The sequence below is a fragment of the Pseudochaenichthys georgianus genome, chromosome 16, assembly GCF_902827115.2.
Source record: "Pseudochaenichthys georgianus chromosome 16, fPseGeo1.2, whole genome shotgun sequence".
In the NCBI taxonomy this organism is placed as follows: Eukaryota; Metazoa; Chordata; class Actinopteri; order Perciformes; family Channichthyidae; genus Pseudochaenichthys; species Pseudochaenichthys georgianus.
Window position 1 is genome coordinate 39042391 of NC_047518.2, and position 18455 is coordinate 39060845.

Below are 18455 nucleotides of genomic sequence, written 5' to 3' on the forward strand. Positions count from 1 at the left end.
CTGTAGAATTAATTATGTGATTATGTGTAGTAAGGACTCAAACCGTTGATGATTTTGTGGCGAAGGGTTAACAGAAGACAGGAATGGCCGTTGGGCTGAGAATGAGCCGCAGTATAATGAGGACCCTGTCACTTCCTGTTAGACTCATGCTCGTTGACTGTATCATGGTCATAACCTTATTTTACTCACACATTTTGAGTGGCTTCCATTCTGTGAATTAAGGTTGTAGGTATGAGATATTGTAGATATTTGAGGTCATAAGGTTATATCATTAACTGGGAGGTTGTACACACATTTCTCGAATATACCCTTTAAGTTAATGTCGGATATCGTTCATCATGTCATTCATCCTCACACTTCCAGAGTTTTTATAGGAAAGGTTTGTTAATCGCTCACATTATGACCTACCAACCATTTTTAAGAAGCTGTTTCACAACTTGTTTCACAACTTGGACAGTCAATAGTCATTTCCAGATTAGTGGTGAAAGGTCAAGAAAAATGAAAAATATATTACTAGTTGTCGTGTTTATCAGGACGTATTGAATCAACCCCGATTTCAATGTTATTTGTAACAGTCAAATTAATGAATTACTGAATGGCGATGACAGGTGTCTTTGTAATGTAGACACATGTTCTACAAGATGGTGGGGACTGTATTTCTATTTTTATTATTGTGTAAAATATAGTGTGTGTGTATTTTTACCAAATGACTTTAATATACAAAATATGTTTAAAAAAAACCTTATTGACATTAAAATCATATTTCTTTACTGTGATACTCTGATTATTTCAAGGTTGTATTAAGTGCCTTGTTTTTGTCATCAAAACTAAGTACGATTAGAAAACTCAAATCTGGTCACGTTGTGAATTAGAATTATTTATACTATACTTTATTAACTACAGGAGTTACTAAGTGATCACATAGAAAAATGAAGTTTCATTCCACATAGGGTTGTTACAAATCACACCTCAGTACAGGAATATCAAAGTCAAAATACTTTATGATTGAGATATTTTAGGATAATACGATTTTGAATTTAATTGAGTCTTTTTATGTCTCTTCTGCAAATTAGTTATCCTCAGAATACAAGTGCGGGAGGTGAAGGGACAGTCTGTTACCTGAACACGTGTAAAGAGAAATTATTCAATAGACCTTGGATTATTGTCTTCATTAGTATTAATCTGTATCAATATATCGGTTTTTTTTATCACGGTTTTCGCCATCACCGGTATATCGCAACACCCCTTATTCTAAATATTTAAATACACTGTGGTGTCAAAAGGAACATATATCATGTATTTGTTCACTGGCATAAATACAATTGGTGTGAAAAGCTGCAATGTAATTCACACCTTGATGATAGCAATTGAGATTAGAGCCACTTCGCATCCCTGGTCGACGTCACACAACGAAAACATGTCAACAAACTCACAGTCACAACATCTCACTATTCAGAATAATGTTTATTGCTTTTGAAGATATTAATCTTTTTCTTCTTTTTTGCACTTTCCATTTTTCCTCTTTACAGTAAAACAAAGAGAGGTGACAGGTGAAACCACTGCATTGTCATTTGTGGATGTGTACACACACATACACACACAAAGGAAACAGTATTTACAGCTGTTAGTCAGTGTCCTGGGACTGGAGTCCTTGTTCCTGGAGCAACTCAACAAAGACTTTACATTGACTTTACAATAGAGCTTTCACAACTAACCGTTTGACAAACCATACAGGCTCTGAAGCTGTACAATATGGTTTAGCGTTTGCTCTGTGTGGAGAACGGGGCCGGAGGAAGCATGTTGGTCATTAGATCTGCAAACATAAACAGTATTTTTTATTTTTCATATGTCCTCGAGCTAAACCAATTGCTGGCATTGACAAAAAGCACTGATTGAAAAATAATCAAAACAGATTTTTGGGGGAGGATTTAAAAAAAGAAAACCAATATTATTCACTTTTGACTAATTACAGTACAGTTACACTGGGTGAATGCTAACTATAAAAATAAGTCTACCGGCATGTTTCTGCACCCAAAGGGTTCGTACGCTGGGCACAAATGACCAAAGGGCACAATTAATTTGGGTCGAGAAAATGAGAGACCATTCCCAGTGTGATCTCTGTCCTCATCATAGAAAAACATCTTCAGAGCGCAGATCTTCTGCCGTTAATAATTTAAACTTTGATACACCTAAGCTTATAATTTTTCCAACATGTTTAAATACTGAATTAAATCACAACAATACAGCTAAATCTTATCATAGTGAATCATAATTAAATGTAATGTACACCATAATAAAATATATACAGTGAAATATTCATACAAATTTCTAGGTTGGTCCAGCTCCCCCGAAATGCTCTCTTTTTCTTTCCTTTTCTTTTAGAAAAATGTGCAGGAAATACTTGAACCACAGGACAAAATAAATAATCACAGACTATCACAGTTAACACTATAAGAAATATGGATCTTAACATTTAAATTAACCCGCAGGAAACAATATATCATAAAAAGTGCAAAATAAATGTAGGGGCATTTTTACTCACGGGGTTACGGGGTAAAGGACTTTGGAGACATTGATGGAAATGAGCACTAGGTGGCAGTGTTTGACCATGTCTCAAAGTGATCACATGTATTCCAAATCTCAAGAATTATAGGATAAATCTGTAGAATTGGATCGATCTGAGCATTATTTGTTGTTCTGTTCTGTTAGGGATGTTGTTTGTTAATGTTTGTCAAGGCAGGTGCTGCTGTGCTGTAATTTACCACCTCACTGCCTCCTATCATAGCTCGCCTGCAAATTGTTGAGTACTGCAAGCAACGCGTAAAGCGAGTCTACAAAGAACAGGGCGGTCATTTGGTGTGAGAGATCAAAACAGAAAGGACCAGAGGGGGATACAGAGAGCTGATACCCTAAAAACTGCACGCTCCATATACTCTGAGATGGACGAGGCGGTGGCGTAATGGACTTAAAAACATACACAGCAAACAGGGAAACAGTCATTTCAGAAGTGAATAACACAACTGCCTTTTCTTGGAGAAAGTATCTATCCAGAGTGATTGGGGTGGGGGGCGGGGGGTTGACAATTTAAAGCAGAAAAGTGTCTCTGAGAAAAGAAAGGAGAGAAAAAGAGAGTTATCAGAGCACAGACTGGCAAGATGGCGGGAGAAGAAGAAGAAGAAGAAAAAGAAGAAGAAGAAGAAGTATTAGCTGTGGATCATTTTGAGAGTCTCTGTCTCCCTGTGTTTTTCATGCGGAGGCAGGGGGGGGGAGAGCGACAGAGGACGGGAGGGGGGCCGGGGGGAGACGGGCTTCAGGCTCTTCAGAGGATGCGGGGACACTGTGGGGGGGAGAGAGGAGACGGGTGGCAGCACGCTCCCTTTCTTCCCGTCCAGCACTATCTGTGATCGGCTCGCCAGGCTGGGTCCACTTCCTGAAGACGTGGTCGTTGTCGTTGTCCGAGCTGCAGTCGCTCAGGTCAGTGATCTCCAGGTCTGAGTCTGACTCGGGGTCCTGCTTCAGCCCCCCTCTCCTCTCCGAGGGGCTCTGCAGGCCGGCTCCCAGGCCCAGACTCACCCCCCCTGTGCCCGGAGGATTGGCCTCCGCCCTCTCCCTCTCCCTCTCCCTCTCCCTCTCCCTCTCCGCCAACAACGACGCCCCAATGTCCATGCGACCCAGAGACAGGCTCCCGGGGTACGGAGGGAGGCAGAGTCTGATCGGCTGACCGCCCGCCGTGCCGTTCGTCCCCCCGGTTGTCCCCCTCTCACCTGCCTCTGCCGTGGGGAGCAGGGAGGAGAAAGGGTGAGGCAGCTGGGAGAGGCTGCTCTGCAAAGGGTTGGGGTAAAACTGGGAGGGGTAGAGGGAGCCAGGGGGCAGTTTGGGGCAGTTGTTGAGGGAGAAGGCCCCTGGGAGGTAAGGGTTGAAGCCCCAGGGGTAGTCGAAGGGTGGGTTGCGAGCATAGGGGCCCAGCAGGGACGGGGGCTTGGTGTAGCACGGAGCACCTACAGGACAGAGAGGAGATCCAGTTAGCTCTCTGAAGGGCCAAAGGTTCCTTGACATACAACATCCAAGAATGTTCACTAATTATGCTCATCGGTATTAGCAAGTCTAATCAGGAGCCACAGGGGCCGATTCTGCCACGGCTGCCTCCAACACCCACAACAAGAAAAGAAACCTGATGGTTCATTTATGCATGCCAGTACTGAGCAGCACACACACTTCCCCGAAAAGCAGATGTGAAGACAAAGATTCTGAAACATTGAATTAAGAGTTTAAACCTTCCCAATGTTGCATTAGTAGCTAGACTGAAGCACTCCTTTGTGCATCAGTCGATCCTCAAATAAATACCGAGTTCAATCCCAGATCTAACGTACGATAGAGGGTCTTTTAGCATGCTTCTCTTCAGTTATCGGGATGTTATATGCTATCTTAATATGTGTCCTTGTTTGATGAGCAAATGGAGCTGCTGTGATGCAAGTCAAATGTTATACTTGACAATAAATGATTATCTTATTTCTCTTCGGTTAAACAAGGAGACGGGTTGCCCCCAAAAATCTCAGTGGTGAGTCACCTTTTAAAAAAAATGTAGCCAAGAAATAATAAAGAATACATGTACGTCCAGGGTTAAGGAAAGTCGCAAACAGTCGATCTCCTGTCCCCCCAATTGTTCTCACCGTATCACTTCATCCTAAGGTTTTTACGTAATGTAAAAATATTACGTAAAAACCTTAAGATGAAGTACATTTCATACAACACCATGTTTGAATTCCTTGTGAGTGAAACCGAAACAGGGGGTGAACTCGAGGCGATGCTGGAATTCAATTTTAATGCGCAAACAAAAGCATTGCCTCTCCACGTACTGTACTTCCTTCCAACTGACAACCAACTCAAAGCTGCCTCTCTGCTGCACCCTCACTCTCCTCGCTCTGTGTTTCACTCCGTTATTTACTATGCAGGGCTAATTTGACAGTGGTGAAGTCTCTGCGTGCTGGGCCAGGAGTAGCTGGCAGACACATGAATATTGAATCAGTCAGGCAGGCCTCACTTGCTTATGAAAACACAGTAATGGGCGCCCACAGGCCACAAACCGAAGCCTGCACCCTCAATTAGGGCCTTCCTGCCCGGGAAGGGATTAGGACAGCAGGGACACATGGGAGGGAGAGGAGGGTGAGAAGGGAAGAAGGGGGGGAAAGGACCTGAGGACAAACAGAGTGGGGAGGAAGGAGGGGGTGTGTGTGTGTGCGTGTGTGTGTGTGAGTGAGAGTACATCTGTGTACACTCTCTGGCGCTGCACGTTGGTACACATTCTGATGCACGTATAAGAAACAAAGGCAGATGCACACGCATAACGACATTAGGCCAATTGATGAAACCGGAGAAAGAGCCGGAGAAATGTTTTCCTAAAGCCGGGTCGAGTGGTTCTCCAGCTTGTTGTTTGGACCGCGGCTGAAATGCATAATTCACCAGCTAACCTGGCCCTCACCTGCAGCACAGCCTCACCGCGGGCTGCCATGGGACAGCCATCTCTCTTATTTCCGTTAACAATAAATGTTCATGCCTCCCCATATCCTCGTTGCTCTCCTCTTTCCCGCTCCCTTCCTTTGTTTAAGAAGCTCCGTTTGCTGCCTTATTACACCGCCTCCGCTGTCTTTCTCCTCATACAAATGTGTTTGTCTCTGCGATACAGAAAGATTCCTATTTGTTTTTCTTTACACTTTTCACAAACTTTTATTTGCTCACCTGTACTGAGGAAGGGGAATGAATCCAGCCTCAGCTTGTCTCCTTCGGGCCCCGGTGCTGCGGTGGTCCGATCAAACAGGGACGTCCCCCTGCCCGAGTCTGGCAGACGAGGAAACAGGGACTGTATGGCCTGAGAAGCAAAGGAGAGGAGAGGGGGGAAAGACAGTGGAAGAATATAAACACGAGTTTCCTTTACTTCCTTAAGCGGTGGTAGAATGCAACAAAGTACATCCACTCAAGTACTGAACCTAAATACAAAGGTACTGGTCATTTAACTGATTTCCACGTTGTGATAAGATAAAAGGTGCTGTTTGTGTTGCAGCAGCATACAAAACAACAACACAAAGCATTGCACATACGAAGTAGAAATTAAAGAGGAGAAATAAACAATACTAGAATTTTAACATCTCAAAAGATGCTACTACATGTGGTGTGCACATGTTGTACTTTCAATTTATTTTCCAGCGTCAGTAATATAGCTAATTTGCAGATTTATGTTATAAATAAAACATGTCATTCAACTGATTGTGGATGGATGATGGTGAATTATTAAAGTCAGTAATTAAAAAGAAACCCCACCTATACCAGATGCAACATTAAAGTGATGAATACTTTCATGCGCCAATACATAAAATGCAATTGTTTAATATGTATGACTCTGAAATTAGCCATACTACACATTTGGTACTTCATGGATGCCAACTGTTTTTACACTTTAGTATTACTGCTTGTACTTCTGAGTACTTCTTCCAACACTGCCTTTTAATATAGAAACGTTGCAATACGACTGCTTATGTGCAATGTCCTCTTTATTTCTACAACTTAATAATATCATTATTGGCTTCTTCAATGCTTTTTCACTTTTGAATGTTGCTACTTATTTGTAAGCATGGATGTGTATACATGGATTTGATTTACTTGCCTCTTAAATTGACATGTAAGTGTACTATTTTACGTTTGCCTTTTATCTGCACTTTACCGAATAACAACAATATGTCAATAATAAAGGATTTCTGATTCTGTTTCCCAAATAAATCCCACGTTCTGCTTCCAATCTGCCCTCGTGGCGCTGTCGTGTTTCCACGGTGGAAAGTCACATGTTGACAGCCGCACCCCCGCAGAGTGCGATGCAAACAGTGACAGAGGACACGATAAAAACGGGGGTGTCAGGGGACTAACAAAAAAAGGGAGGTAGGAGGACGCAGAGGCTCAGAGTGTCAAAAGGAAGAGTACAGAGTCAAATGTAGAACAGCGGTTAGGATGGTGTGCACAAAGGATGCATGAGGAGGAGAGAGAGAGGGATTGTGGGTCTTCGTCCTGTGTGAAGGGTACAAACAGATCGAGTGGCACCCATCCAGGATGTAGGGCAGCTGTGTGTGTGTGTTAAATATGTAAAGGAGAAGGAGGCAAGGTAAAATAAATGGCACAGTTGAATCTCACGAATCAAGGGGACAAAGGGGGGATTTTTGTCTCCCCCCCAGCAGGACTTTTGGATCAATAGTATCTGTCACCCCGCAGCCCATAGTTTGAAAGGCGAGACTGTACTCCCAAGCTGGAGATCTGCGTTGCTTAACAAACCGCATTAATGACCCGCCATTGATCTGATCTGACGCGACCCCTTTGCTTTCTATTCCTTTCATTTCCAATCGATGACAGATGGATGCGCCATAGGAGACGGGATGAGAGCAGGAGGGGATAACGTCTTCTTTTGTTTTAAGGACAAGTTTAAACCGTCCTCCTCCTCTGTCTCCTTCAGTCTCCTTATCCCGTCTTAAGGATGGCACGACAAATGATGGATGGTGCTCTCCTACTGTACTTTCAAGTTACGTGCACTTTGTAGGACATTTACTGTTTAAAATGTAATTAAGTGCACTCACATCTAAGTTAAAAAAGACCTGTGTACAAGGTGTACAGCTATTTGAACGCATTTCTATTGATTTCCGTGTTTGCTTCTAAATATAACTTCTAAAAAAGACGTGCAAGTCAAGTATTCTTTAACTAAATTCGGATTTTTCTTTCTTTCCATTTTATAATAGCATTTATCTACGTGGGAAGTCTCTCTGAGCACGTGTTAAGAATTGTATCGCAATTAGAGACGGGGGGAAAAGGCAGACATGATGATCACCACCCATTCTCTTGTAAAGATCGAACACCCAGCAGGGGCCTAGAAACACAAAAGGCAAACCACTAGAGTGCAATGGATTTCAGGTACTTGAATTCAATCACTATTAATAACAAATTAGGAGCAGATCTCGCTATTCCTGCTTTTTAGTTCATGATTTCACTTATTTTACTGCCCGTGTTTTACCTGCTTCACGCCATTGTGTGCACACATTGTGAATTAAAATACTTTTATTACATGTCATTTGATAGACGCTTTTATCCAAAGCGACATTCAGTACTGTGGGCAATCTCCACACGAGCACTTTGGGGTGAAGTGAACGACATGCTGACTGCAGTGGGGTTTGAACCTGTCCCCAACACCAAGGCTCTATCCACTGCCCCACACACCTCCCTACCTTTATAATGTTAATAGTATCCTATGTTAACATTTGTTCGCCTCTCACTTGTTCTGTATATTGTGTCTTATTGATAAGTTGTGGATATGTATCTGTATATTCACCGTTTTGTTGTTTTTATTTTGTGATTTTATTATATTTGTATGTTATTGTATTTTTAACTCTGCTGTGTCAAAAAGGACAATCCAATGTTCAGACTCATAAAGTACGTAATGTACCCATAATGATACACAGGGAATCAAAGACTTGGTCATCATTTAGATGTTTTTGTTTGTGCTTTTAAATGTGGGGTTTTATCTTCCTAGTGTTTTGAATTGTTTGTACGTCATGGAGGAGAGCCTGTGGCTTCTGGTCTGGTTTCATTTTACAGTTTTACATTTGTTTCATGTCCTGTCTGTTTCTCATGTATCCATGCTATGTTTTTTTTTTATATAGTTGTTGATGTACGGCACTTAGTTCAACTCTGATGTTTTTAAATGTGCTATAGAAATAAAATGGATTGGATTAGATAGGTGTCACTTTTGTTCATTTTTCTTTTTGATTATCATTATATGCACATGTATCTAACAATAAGAAGCCCCTCTACCTACCCCCCCCCGTCCCCCCGTCCCGCCATCTCTTCCTCTTTACCTCTGGGCTGCAGTCTGGAGTGCTGGTGCTCCCGTTGAAGTGGTTCTGAGCCAGAAAGAAGGGAGAGTTGGCCATGTCCAGGATGGGGTAGTTGACCAACACGACCTTACTGAAGTTGAATTTGTAGGTGAAGCGCTTCCCTTTGGTTTTGTGCAAAATGCGCTTGTTGTAGTAATACCTGCAAAGGAGGAGGAGGAGGAGGAGGAGGAGGAGGAGGAGGAGGAGGAGGAGGAGGAGGAGGAGGAGGAGGAGGAGGAGGAGGAGGAGGAGGAGGAGGAGGAGGAGGAGGAGGAGGGGGAGGGGATATTGAAATAGGGATGATAGAGTGGGGGGGATAAAGAATAAAGGGAAAAGGAAGAGGAAAAGGAAAAGAGGAGGGAAGGATTAATATAACGCTCGCATCAAGGTTTTATGTCTCATCGCTAACAGACACGAATAAGTAAACAAGTTCAGCGCTGTAGGACAAGAGCTATGCTGATTTCCCACCGTTTCTTATTCATCTCCTCCTTACTCAAATCAATTCATGTCTGCCTTGATTCAGATAAGGTTGTTCAAAAGGGAAATGTTATTCAGCTGTTAGAAATCAAAATGCATTTGAGCCTCAGAGGCCCTTAACCTACAGACAGCAAAACACCGCTTCATCGTGCAGGATCGTATTCATAGAAAGAAAATAATGTGATATAATAATGACATTAAAATAAATGATAACAAATATAAAATACAAAATGGTGTTTGACTTCGTAAAAAATATGATTTAATTCAGAAAATACAAAATGGGTCAGTTAAGGTGAAAGTTCTGAATGTTTGCATGGATGTGCTTTCATTCGAATCGTCACAAGCTAATGGGACTCTGAGACATGAAATCCAACCCAAGTGATTCGTAAATAGAGCAAATATAAATGTAACGGAGAGGCTGCAACTGTCTTTTTTTAACGGCAAAGCACGTTTACTAAGACAACAAGAGGAGTCTCCACGGTAACGACCTCAGGTGTCTCCCGCTGGGCATGTAGCGCCGTCGTCATGCCGTTTCCTGTGCCACCCACAGAGGTGTCAACACGTACAGTCTGCCAGGAAGCAGGCTTGATCAACAGTAAAGGCAAAACATGGCGCCATCTGGCTCAGGTGACGGAGCTGAGAGGGGGGAGGAGGAGGAGGGGGGGGGGGGGGCGTCGCAAATTGAAAGCCCTGCCGAGACTCCGTCCTATCGCGAGGTAGAAGATGCCTCGGACGCCATTTCTTTAGAGTTTCTTAGTTTTGAAGTGACCACCGAATACAGAATGCACTAGGGCAACCTCAGCGTTAAACACTACGGCTCATTATGCAGACGCACGATTTAAACGAGTACCAGCGTCTCCACAGTGCAATGAAGTGTACGTGTTTTGCTTTGCGTGGCAATTGTGCCGTGGCCCTTAATTGAGCAATTAAGTGAGGCTAATTAAGAAGGCTAATTGTGGCCCCAGCCAATTCATAACAATTAGACTCTGACGACAGCCCCCATTAACGAGAGGCCAAAGCAAAGCAGAGGGGGGGGGGGGGGGGGGGGGAATAAGTTGGGGCAGTGTGTGTATTTGCATAAGAATACTGTGTGTGTGGTTGGGGGTGTAAACTGCTGAAGGTATTATTTTAATCATATTCGCCAAGTTTGTAGCCGAGCAGTTCCCCCACGTTCCTCATTCCCGCAGAAGAAGTCCGAGCAATTTCAGACTGCGGCTTAATTTTGAAATCCCTATTGAATTTTTTATTTGGCAGCTCAATGGTGAACTTTCCATTAGGATGTCCACAGATAAGGAGAAAGTGAGGGTATTGACGTTCCCCAGGAGACGTCCCACCTTTATCTTTCCATTAAACCGACATGAAAGAGCGAGACGTTAAGTGAGGATTCAGCCAAACAAGAGTAAACAATTTATGTAAACCGCCGTGTGATAAACATCTTGATTTATCCGATTCCAAAAAGTGCTCGACAGTCAACAAACACGTACCTCCGCATCAGGTCTAAAACCACCAGACGAAGGGACAGTTTCATCCCGCAGGCCATAAGACTGTTCAACACCTGCACTTTTGAAAGGACATCCATAACATTAATCTGTTTGCAACTCATATCAATATTCCAATTACTTGTATATAAAATATTCTGCACTATTTCTATTATATTCTATTTTATTGTATTTACTTGCACTATTATCTGCTTTATTGTGTTGCACTGTTGGAGGAGCCTGTGAAGTCAGATTCTCATTGACATAACTACACGGTAGCTATGCACACATGACAATAAAAGCCTTGCATCTTGAATCTACCTCAGAGCCCTGCTCAGCTTGTCATAGTTCATGTGGGGTTTACACTTCCTGGCCCCCCACAGCCGGGCCACTTCATCGGGATCCTTAATGACGAACTCTCCGTATTCCCCCTGCCAGGCGATGATCCCATTGTACTCCTCCTTCTGCAGCAGCTCCAGGATGAAGTGCCACAGCTGGATCTGTCGGGACCCGGGGCTCGACTCCGGCTTGTAAGCCCAGTCCGGAAAGGCGATCCCTGGACGGAGGGAGCAGGAAAGAGGGGAGGATGAGGTTAGGGCCTGTCATTTGTCCCGCTGTTGCCGCGGGGGATCGCTGTCTGAATGACTGATGAGTGATGGAGGTGAGGGATGATGTGTTTAATATCACAGCACGTGCCTTGAGCAGTGTTAGTCTGCGCTAATGCCCTCTAGCCTCAACAGATTGGTCAGCGGGACGATGACAGCTCGCCGGGAGAGGTCTGATTGATGCTGCCCGGCCCGAATGTATGCACATCATAGACAGACTTAAGCAGCTTTTTGACCGATCCCAAAGTGAATCTGGCAATAACTAGCCTCGTAAAAACATTAGATACACAACCAATTACGAGTGAATTTGTTTACCAGTGGGTGTGGGTATCTTTTTTTTTTTTTAAATGGCTGAAAGTTTGACATCAATTTCAACATGTTTTCATGATTATGTTCCATCATAACTGGATTGGCTTTTTGTTTGGTTAGCCCCAGATGAAACACCGGACCTGGGTCTAAATTCAGAGGTATGTCTGAAGGTGTGTATGCAGATGCGTGAGTAGATTTGTTGAACAAAAAAAACACTTCTTAGGTAAACTGAGTGAATGAAAGAATTGTACCCCTTGCACGAGCTTGATGGTGGGACTGACCTGGCGTCCAAAGAGCGGGCACCGGGGGGATCAGCAGGTCACTGACGCAGTTACAGTCCATACCTCCACAACACCTGCAACACAGAGACAACAAGACAACAAGACAACAAGACAACAAGTTAGTAAATGATAACTTGTCTTCTACATCTGAATTGGTGCATCCTGAAAACCCCAGCAGATTTATTTCAGAGTTAAAAAGTTGCAGAATGTAAACTTTGTTGAACATGGAGGTATTGCATAATGGTCTACGGGCGCAATATCAGTTCAAAAACATACCTTGAATCGATGTGAAATATGGCAAGGTTATGTTTCATATGTGTTTGGTAGCGATCAGGTGTTTGATGGATGTGGTCTTGTATGGCCACCTGAGGCTGCGTCTGATGCAACATGGTGGACATCCCTATAGTGCATTTACTGTATGAACAAGAATTACATTTGAAAACCAAGGTAAAGTGAGGCCATATTAAACATTAAAATAAGAGCTTTTAATATATAATATGGCTATTCCTTGGTGGGGTTGTTACAATTAAAAAAACGTTACATTAGGTGGAAGATCTTCATGTGTTATGTTTAGGTGCACTACCACACTTTGTTTGTAATGGGCATGAGAAACACTTCTCGGTAACACACACCACGACGACAGCAGTTGAGTTGAATCAACAGCTATACAAATAATATTATCATCGTCGTGGTGACATTTATTTATGGTTCTTGCATTAGTTTTAAGCTCCTAAAAGATCAGCAACAAAGTGTATAAAGTAGCAGAACATGGACAAATACTTTACATATTTTAACAGTCTCAGTTCATTTCAGCACAGGTAATGAAATAGTAGTTTCTGATAAATACATCTTCAGACGAGTCCAGGTTATATTAAGTGACCACATCAACCAATATACTGTAGTTTGATATAATAAATGAACAAAATATGCAAAAAATAAACAGCTGCCTGAGATAAGGGTGAACAAAAAATGAATCTATTCTTATATTACACTGAACAAAAATATAAACGCAACACTTTTGTTTTTGCTCCCATTTTTCATGAGATGAACTCAAAGATCTAAAACATTTTCTATCTACACAAAATAACCATTTCTCTCAAATATTGTTCACAAATCTGAAAAGATCTGTGATAGTGAGCACTTCTCCTTTGCCGAGATAATCCATCCCACCTCACAGGTGTGGCATATCAAGATGCTGATTAGACAGCATGATTATTGCACAGGTGTGCCTTAGGCTGGCCACAATAAAAGGCCACTCTGAAACGTGCAGTTTTGCTTTATTGGGGGGGTCTGGGGGGGTCCGAAAACCAGTCAGTATCTGGTGTGAGGGGTAGGGTTAGGGTTAGGGTTAGGGTAATGTTGTGAATCGAGTGGCCCATGGTGGTGGTGGGGTTATGGTATGGGCAGGCGTATGTAATGGACGACAAACACAGGCCACTTTTTTTTCAGATTTGTGAACAATATTTGAGAGAAATTGTTATTTTGTGTATACAGTATAGAAAATGTTTTAGATCTTTGAGTTCATCTCATGAAAAATGGGAGTAAAAACAAAAGTGCTGCGTTTATATTTTTGTTCAGTGTACATCTAACTGAAGCTTTTTTCCAAAGTGACTTACAACAAGTGCAATGAACCATGAAGATAAAACAACATGCAGGTGCAGTCGCTTCAAATGAACCCAACTACTATAAGCGCGAGTGCATTATTTAAAAAATAAACAAAAAACATATTTGTAACGTTAATGTAATAGTTTAATACATTTTAGTTTCTATTTCTTCACACCTATGGGAGCACCACAGGTGTTGCATCAAAGCTTTGACACAAACTGTTCATCTTAAATCCGTCACAGTGCCTCACAGTTCTTCTCATATGCGAGCTGTGATCCAAACCCATCCCAAACAATACGGTGTGCATCGAATGCCAGCTAATGACGACATTGTCACGGAAACACATGCATAAAGACGTCTGCTGACAGGAGGACGTGAGGAGGGTTCATTGTTTCCGCGGAGACACGGGATGGAGTTTGGATATCACAGTTTGATCAGGGTTGTTTTACAAAGCTCAGATGGAAGAGATGCCCTGCTGCTACACTCATATCTGTAATGCTGGCCTCTCCATCTCTGCCTCCACTCTCTGCCTCTATTTAATTATGCTCTGTGAATTTTGGATTTTCCCTCCAGCATCGAAATGGAACGTGAATTATTAAGGTGTGTTTGTATAAATTATTATTGCTAACTCCAGGCACTTCTCTCTCTCTCTCTTTCTCTCTCTGACCGACTCTCTCCTTCCATCTTTCTCCCGCTCGCTCTCACCCTGCTTCTAGCCTTTGGATTGTGGCACCTCTCCTCATCTTTCTTGTTTTCAAGCTTCTGTCTTCAAATATACGGTTGGCATTCACCCTCATCTCACTCACATATTATTTCCCCCCCCCACATCATTCACGTTATCACTTCTTATTATTATTTCTTCGTCTTCTTCTTCTTCTTCTTCCATCAGCCTTGTGTTTTCTGCCTGCGCTCGTTTTCCCATAATGAGTCAAAGTTATCACCAGGGGTTCAGATAACAACGTCTTCACAAAAAGCTCCGGGAATATTTCCACCAAACTGCACTAACCTGTTAGATCATTTTGTATTCGGCGTACCGGCAGGATACCCAAACACACGTTGGCCTTCACACCATTACAAACGTCTCTCTTTCACAACGTATGTCCTTCTATTAAAACTCGATACACGCCGTACGCCGACCCCAGTGGAGAGTGCTACGGGTCTTTAAAAGATAAGATATTCTTTGTGTTCGAGGTAGTAATCTATAAGTTTCATTTTCCCTGTGGGCTGCAGGTCATCAATACTGCATCATATGTTTCATTTGCCATATTCTGGCGGCACACAGCATGTATAAACTGGTCTCCTCCGAGGATCGTGTATACGTGAGCTCCTCTGACAGGGTCTCTGCGGCCCCTCTCGCACCACCTACACACCGCCTACATCTATATCCATTTTCCCTCTCCGACAGCGGAACTACACAGGTGAATCCTCCCTTCCTCTTTCCCACCTCCTCTCTATTCGCACACACCTATCCTCCATCTGCTCCCCCGCCCCACCCATCTCTCCATCTCTGTGTGTTTTGCTTCGGCGCAGTAATTTTCCGTTTGATTTCGGAGGTAATGCATTTTTTACAAATCAAAGAGGAAGCCAGGCAGAGCACCCCCCCCCCCCCTCCTCCTCCTACCTCCTCTCCTCCCTCCCCAGTCTCTCGTTCTCGCCCCCCCCTCGGGCCCCCCAGGCCAGAGAGGAGATAAAGGAGCCCCCATCATTTCCTTGTTAGTTTTGATTTGGGCAGCGCGGGGCTTTCAAGTTCCCCCCATCACCCCCAGAAACATTATAACTAGCAGCCCAGGGAATACTGTTCCTGGTGCGCACACACTCTTACACACACATGCATGCACTGACTGTCAGATACAGACGCTGCTCACAGATTGTAATGGATTGCACGGTAAACACACACCAGATATGCCACAAATACACAGGTAGCTCAGGTAGCGCGCACACACACACACACACACACACACAGTGAGAAACAGCACACAGAATAAGACATGGAGCCCATAGATATTGACTGAATCGATATAGACACACATCTCAGTGAGCTGAGAGAGAGAATGCACTTTGTTTAGGAAAAGATGGTACTGATTGAGACAAAAAAAATTGCTCCACAGAGCGACAGTGGACACAAACAAAAGGACTCCTCTCGCACAAAAGGCCACGGATAAGAACTCGGTCTGGATGATGGATCACACAGTTACCGGTGACAATAGTGAAAACACACAAAAGGGGCATGGAGTTATTGTACAGTCACATGTTGACAAAAGCACCGTCGACGCTCAAAGGAAAGCTCAGTGTTGCTCCTCCACATGTTGTGAGTCTGGTTTTCGCTAACCCTCTGGTGTGTTGTGAGTCAGAGGCTTTTGATCATTCAGGCAGTGGAAAGAATCGGCTGTTTTTAGGGACAGTGTTTCTGTCTTTAGGACATCACGAAGACGCAAGGACTCACGGTCAAGGCTGGTCGAGGCTCAAAGGGTATTAGAGGAAGTCAAACAGAAAGATCCTGATATTCGCCTTGGAATACGAGTAGCCATTATTAAAGAAGTAACAAGGATTTGGTAACATTCAGAAAGACAAAAAAAGGGTATTAAGTGCGATGCTCAACTTCCAATTAGCACAAAAAGACTCAACCTTTTAAACAACCATTAAAGAGGATTATATCTGGATTTGTGGGAAATAAGCTGTAAACACAACCTCAACATATTATCACACTAAGGTTGATATTGTGACTTTACTTCTTCCACACTGGAATAACAGCATTCTTCAGGTTGTGCTTTTTGGCCACATAGTCAATGTATTCACTTCCTTTGGTTCTGTTTCCTCTAAACCAGGGGTTCTCAAAGTGCGGCCCGCGGGCCAATGGCGGCCCTCGGAAATGTTTCTGGCGGCCCGCGATAGTTAATGTGACACGCTGAAATGCATGCGTTATATTTTAATCCTCCATGGTTGTATCTAGTAAGAATTAGAATGGAATTTAAGAATGGTAAAACTGCGCCCCCTGGGTTGTCATTCCTAAATTATGAATGACAGCTTGTGGAAAGTTTGCTAGACTACTGGTTGCATGGCAACTAGGCATCTCGCGATTTGCGGTAATTGGTTAGTACAATAAAGAAAGGATTTGTTTTGGAATTATTTTGTGTTCCGTTTTTTCTTGGGCGGCCCTCAATCCAATATTGGGTACCTAAATTGGCCCTAACTCATCAAAACTTTGAGAACCCCTGCTCTAAACCAACTCCTGAACAATGTAAGTGTGTCCCTTACACTATTTGTATTTATTTTTGAAACACACTTAGTTTGGCTGAGGACAACTGCATAATCAAGTGGTCATTTTCTAGTCATTTGATCCTTTCTAAATATGAATATATTGTTAATAGCTGATTCAATCTTGATTTGATAACGTATGTGGTTTGCACTCATTGTCCCTGTTATTATCTTGTCTGATTTCTCTTATCTTTTGCACTTCTTTAGTTTTATTGCACACAATTATGAGTTTAAGAGTCATACTGTATAATGTCCTTTATGCTGATTCAAATACACAATAAAACACGATGAAAGCCTTATTAGATATGCTCATAATTGGAAGTATAATATATAAGTCATCACTTTGTCATCCATTGAAAGTGGGTACACAGGTTCGCCTGGTGCACAAGGTTATGGAGGTGGGGGTCTGGCTGGTGCTCAGTAAGGTCTTCTATAACCACGTGGAAAGTCGTCACAACTAGGGTCATTACTTTGAGTTAAAACTGGTGTTCTGTGATGTGCCCCTTATTACTGTCCAAGAACATCTGAGTGTGTTTCATTAGAGTCCACGAGTTGTTTCAGGTTTGAAGAGAAACATATTTGGAACATCTTCTTCCCGAGCAGGACTGACGGATACACACTGATGCAAGTTTGCAGCCAGGCGGGTAATCTATAGCACCAGCCCGTCAGCAGAAGCGTTGCTGCGGAGGTTAGTAGGCCACTGACGGGAGGGAAGAGGAAACAGTGAAGTACCAACTATGTTTTTGAAATTCTGCAGAGTGACTGGGGTAGAGGGAGGAAAGGGGGGGCACACTGACATTCAGGCAACACTATATCTCCAGTGCTGTCTAAAGAAGGAAAGAGTGATGGGTCACGATATAAAAAGATAGGAAAACATGAGAGGCACGAAGAGTCTGGCCTCTCCCGCTTTCTTTTTCCTCAAGATGAAACGGGCTCTGAACATCTGTCTCATCTTCCCTTTTTTCCCGGTTGCCCCTGAAAAAGGCCCAACTGAACCCACTTTCTCTCTCCCTTTCTCTTCACTTGCCTCTCTTCTGCTATCTCTGTCTCTCCCTCTCTCTCTCTGTTCCTCTCCCTGGTTAGCTCTGACACACTGGTCAGCCTCAGGGTGGAAGAACAGAGGGACTCTGCTATGGGTTTGTTAGAGGAGATGGAAAGAAGGAGAGAGGAGAAACGAGGAGGGGAGAGAGAGAGAGGGAGGGGGAGGGTTGGTCAGGAGGAAGACGGAAAAAGAACCTGTCCATCCAAATGTTAAAGAGGAAAGTCAACACAGATTTGATCAGTGGCCTAATCGTCTTCTGGTTTAGCTTCATCTATTTTCAAAAATGTAAAATGTTGATGTTTTTTTTTCTTCTATTTTGCCGTTTAAACAAATATTTACCGACCTCACAATGTTATACAGAAAGTAATACGCTGGCCAATACCGATCGAGGCAAAATCCAGCAGATAATTTGTAGCTATTTTGTTTTGCACAACTGAATGAGAATGGTTCTCCCATGATATAAGAGAATGAGATATAAGATATGTCTGAATGAAAATGTT

The 18455-nt window shown here is 43.0% G+C and overlaps 1 protein-coding gene across 1 annotated transcript in view; it reads right to left on the reverse strand.

The window, feature by feature from the left end:
• Positions 1-3203: 3203 nt before the first annotated feature.
• Positions 3204-18455, reverse strand: part of erfl1 (Ets2 repressor factor like 1) — a 41682-nt gene continuing 26430 nt past the window's right edge. Inside the window, 6 exon segments of the mRNA XM_034101595.2 lie at positions 3204-3432; positions 3434-3998; positions 5737-5866; positions 8886-9063; positions 11180-11414; positions 12054-12127. Coding sequence (XP_033957486.2) covers positions 3204-3432; positions 3434-3998; positions 5737-5866; positions 8886-9063; positions 11180-11414; positions 12054-12114 — 1398 coding nt within the window. The 5' untranslated portion in view covers positions 12115-12127.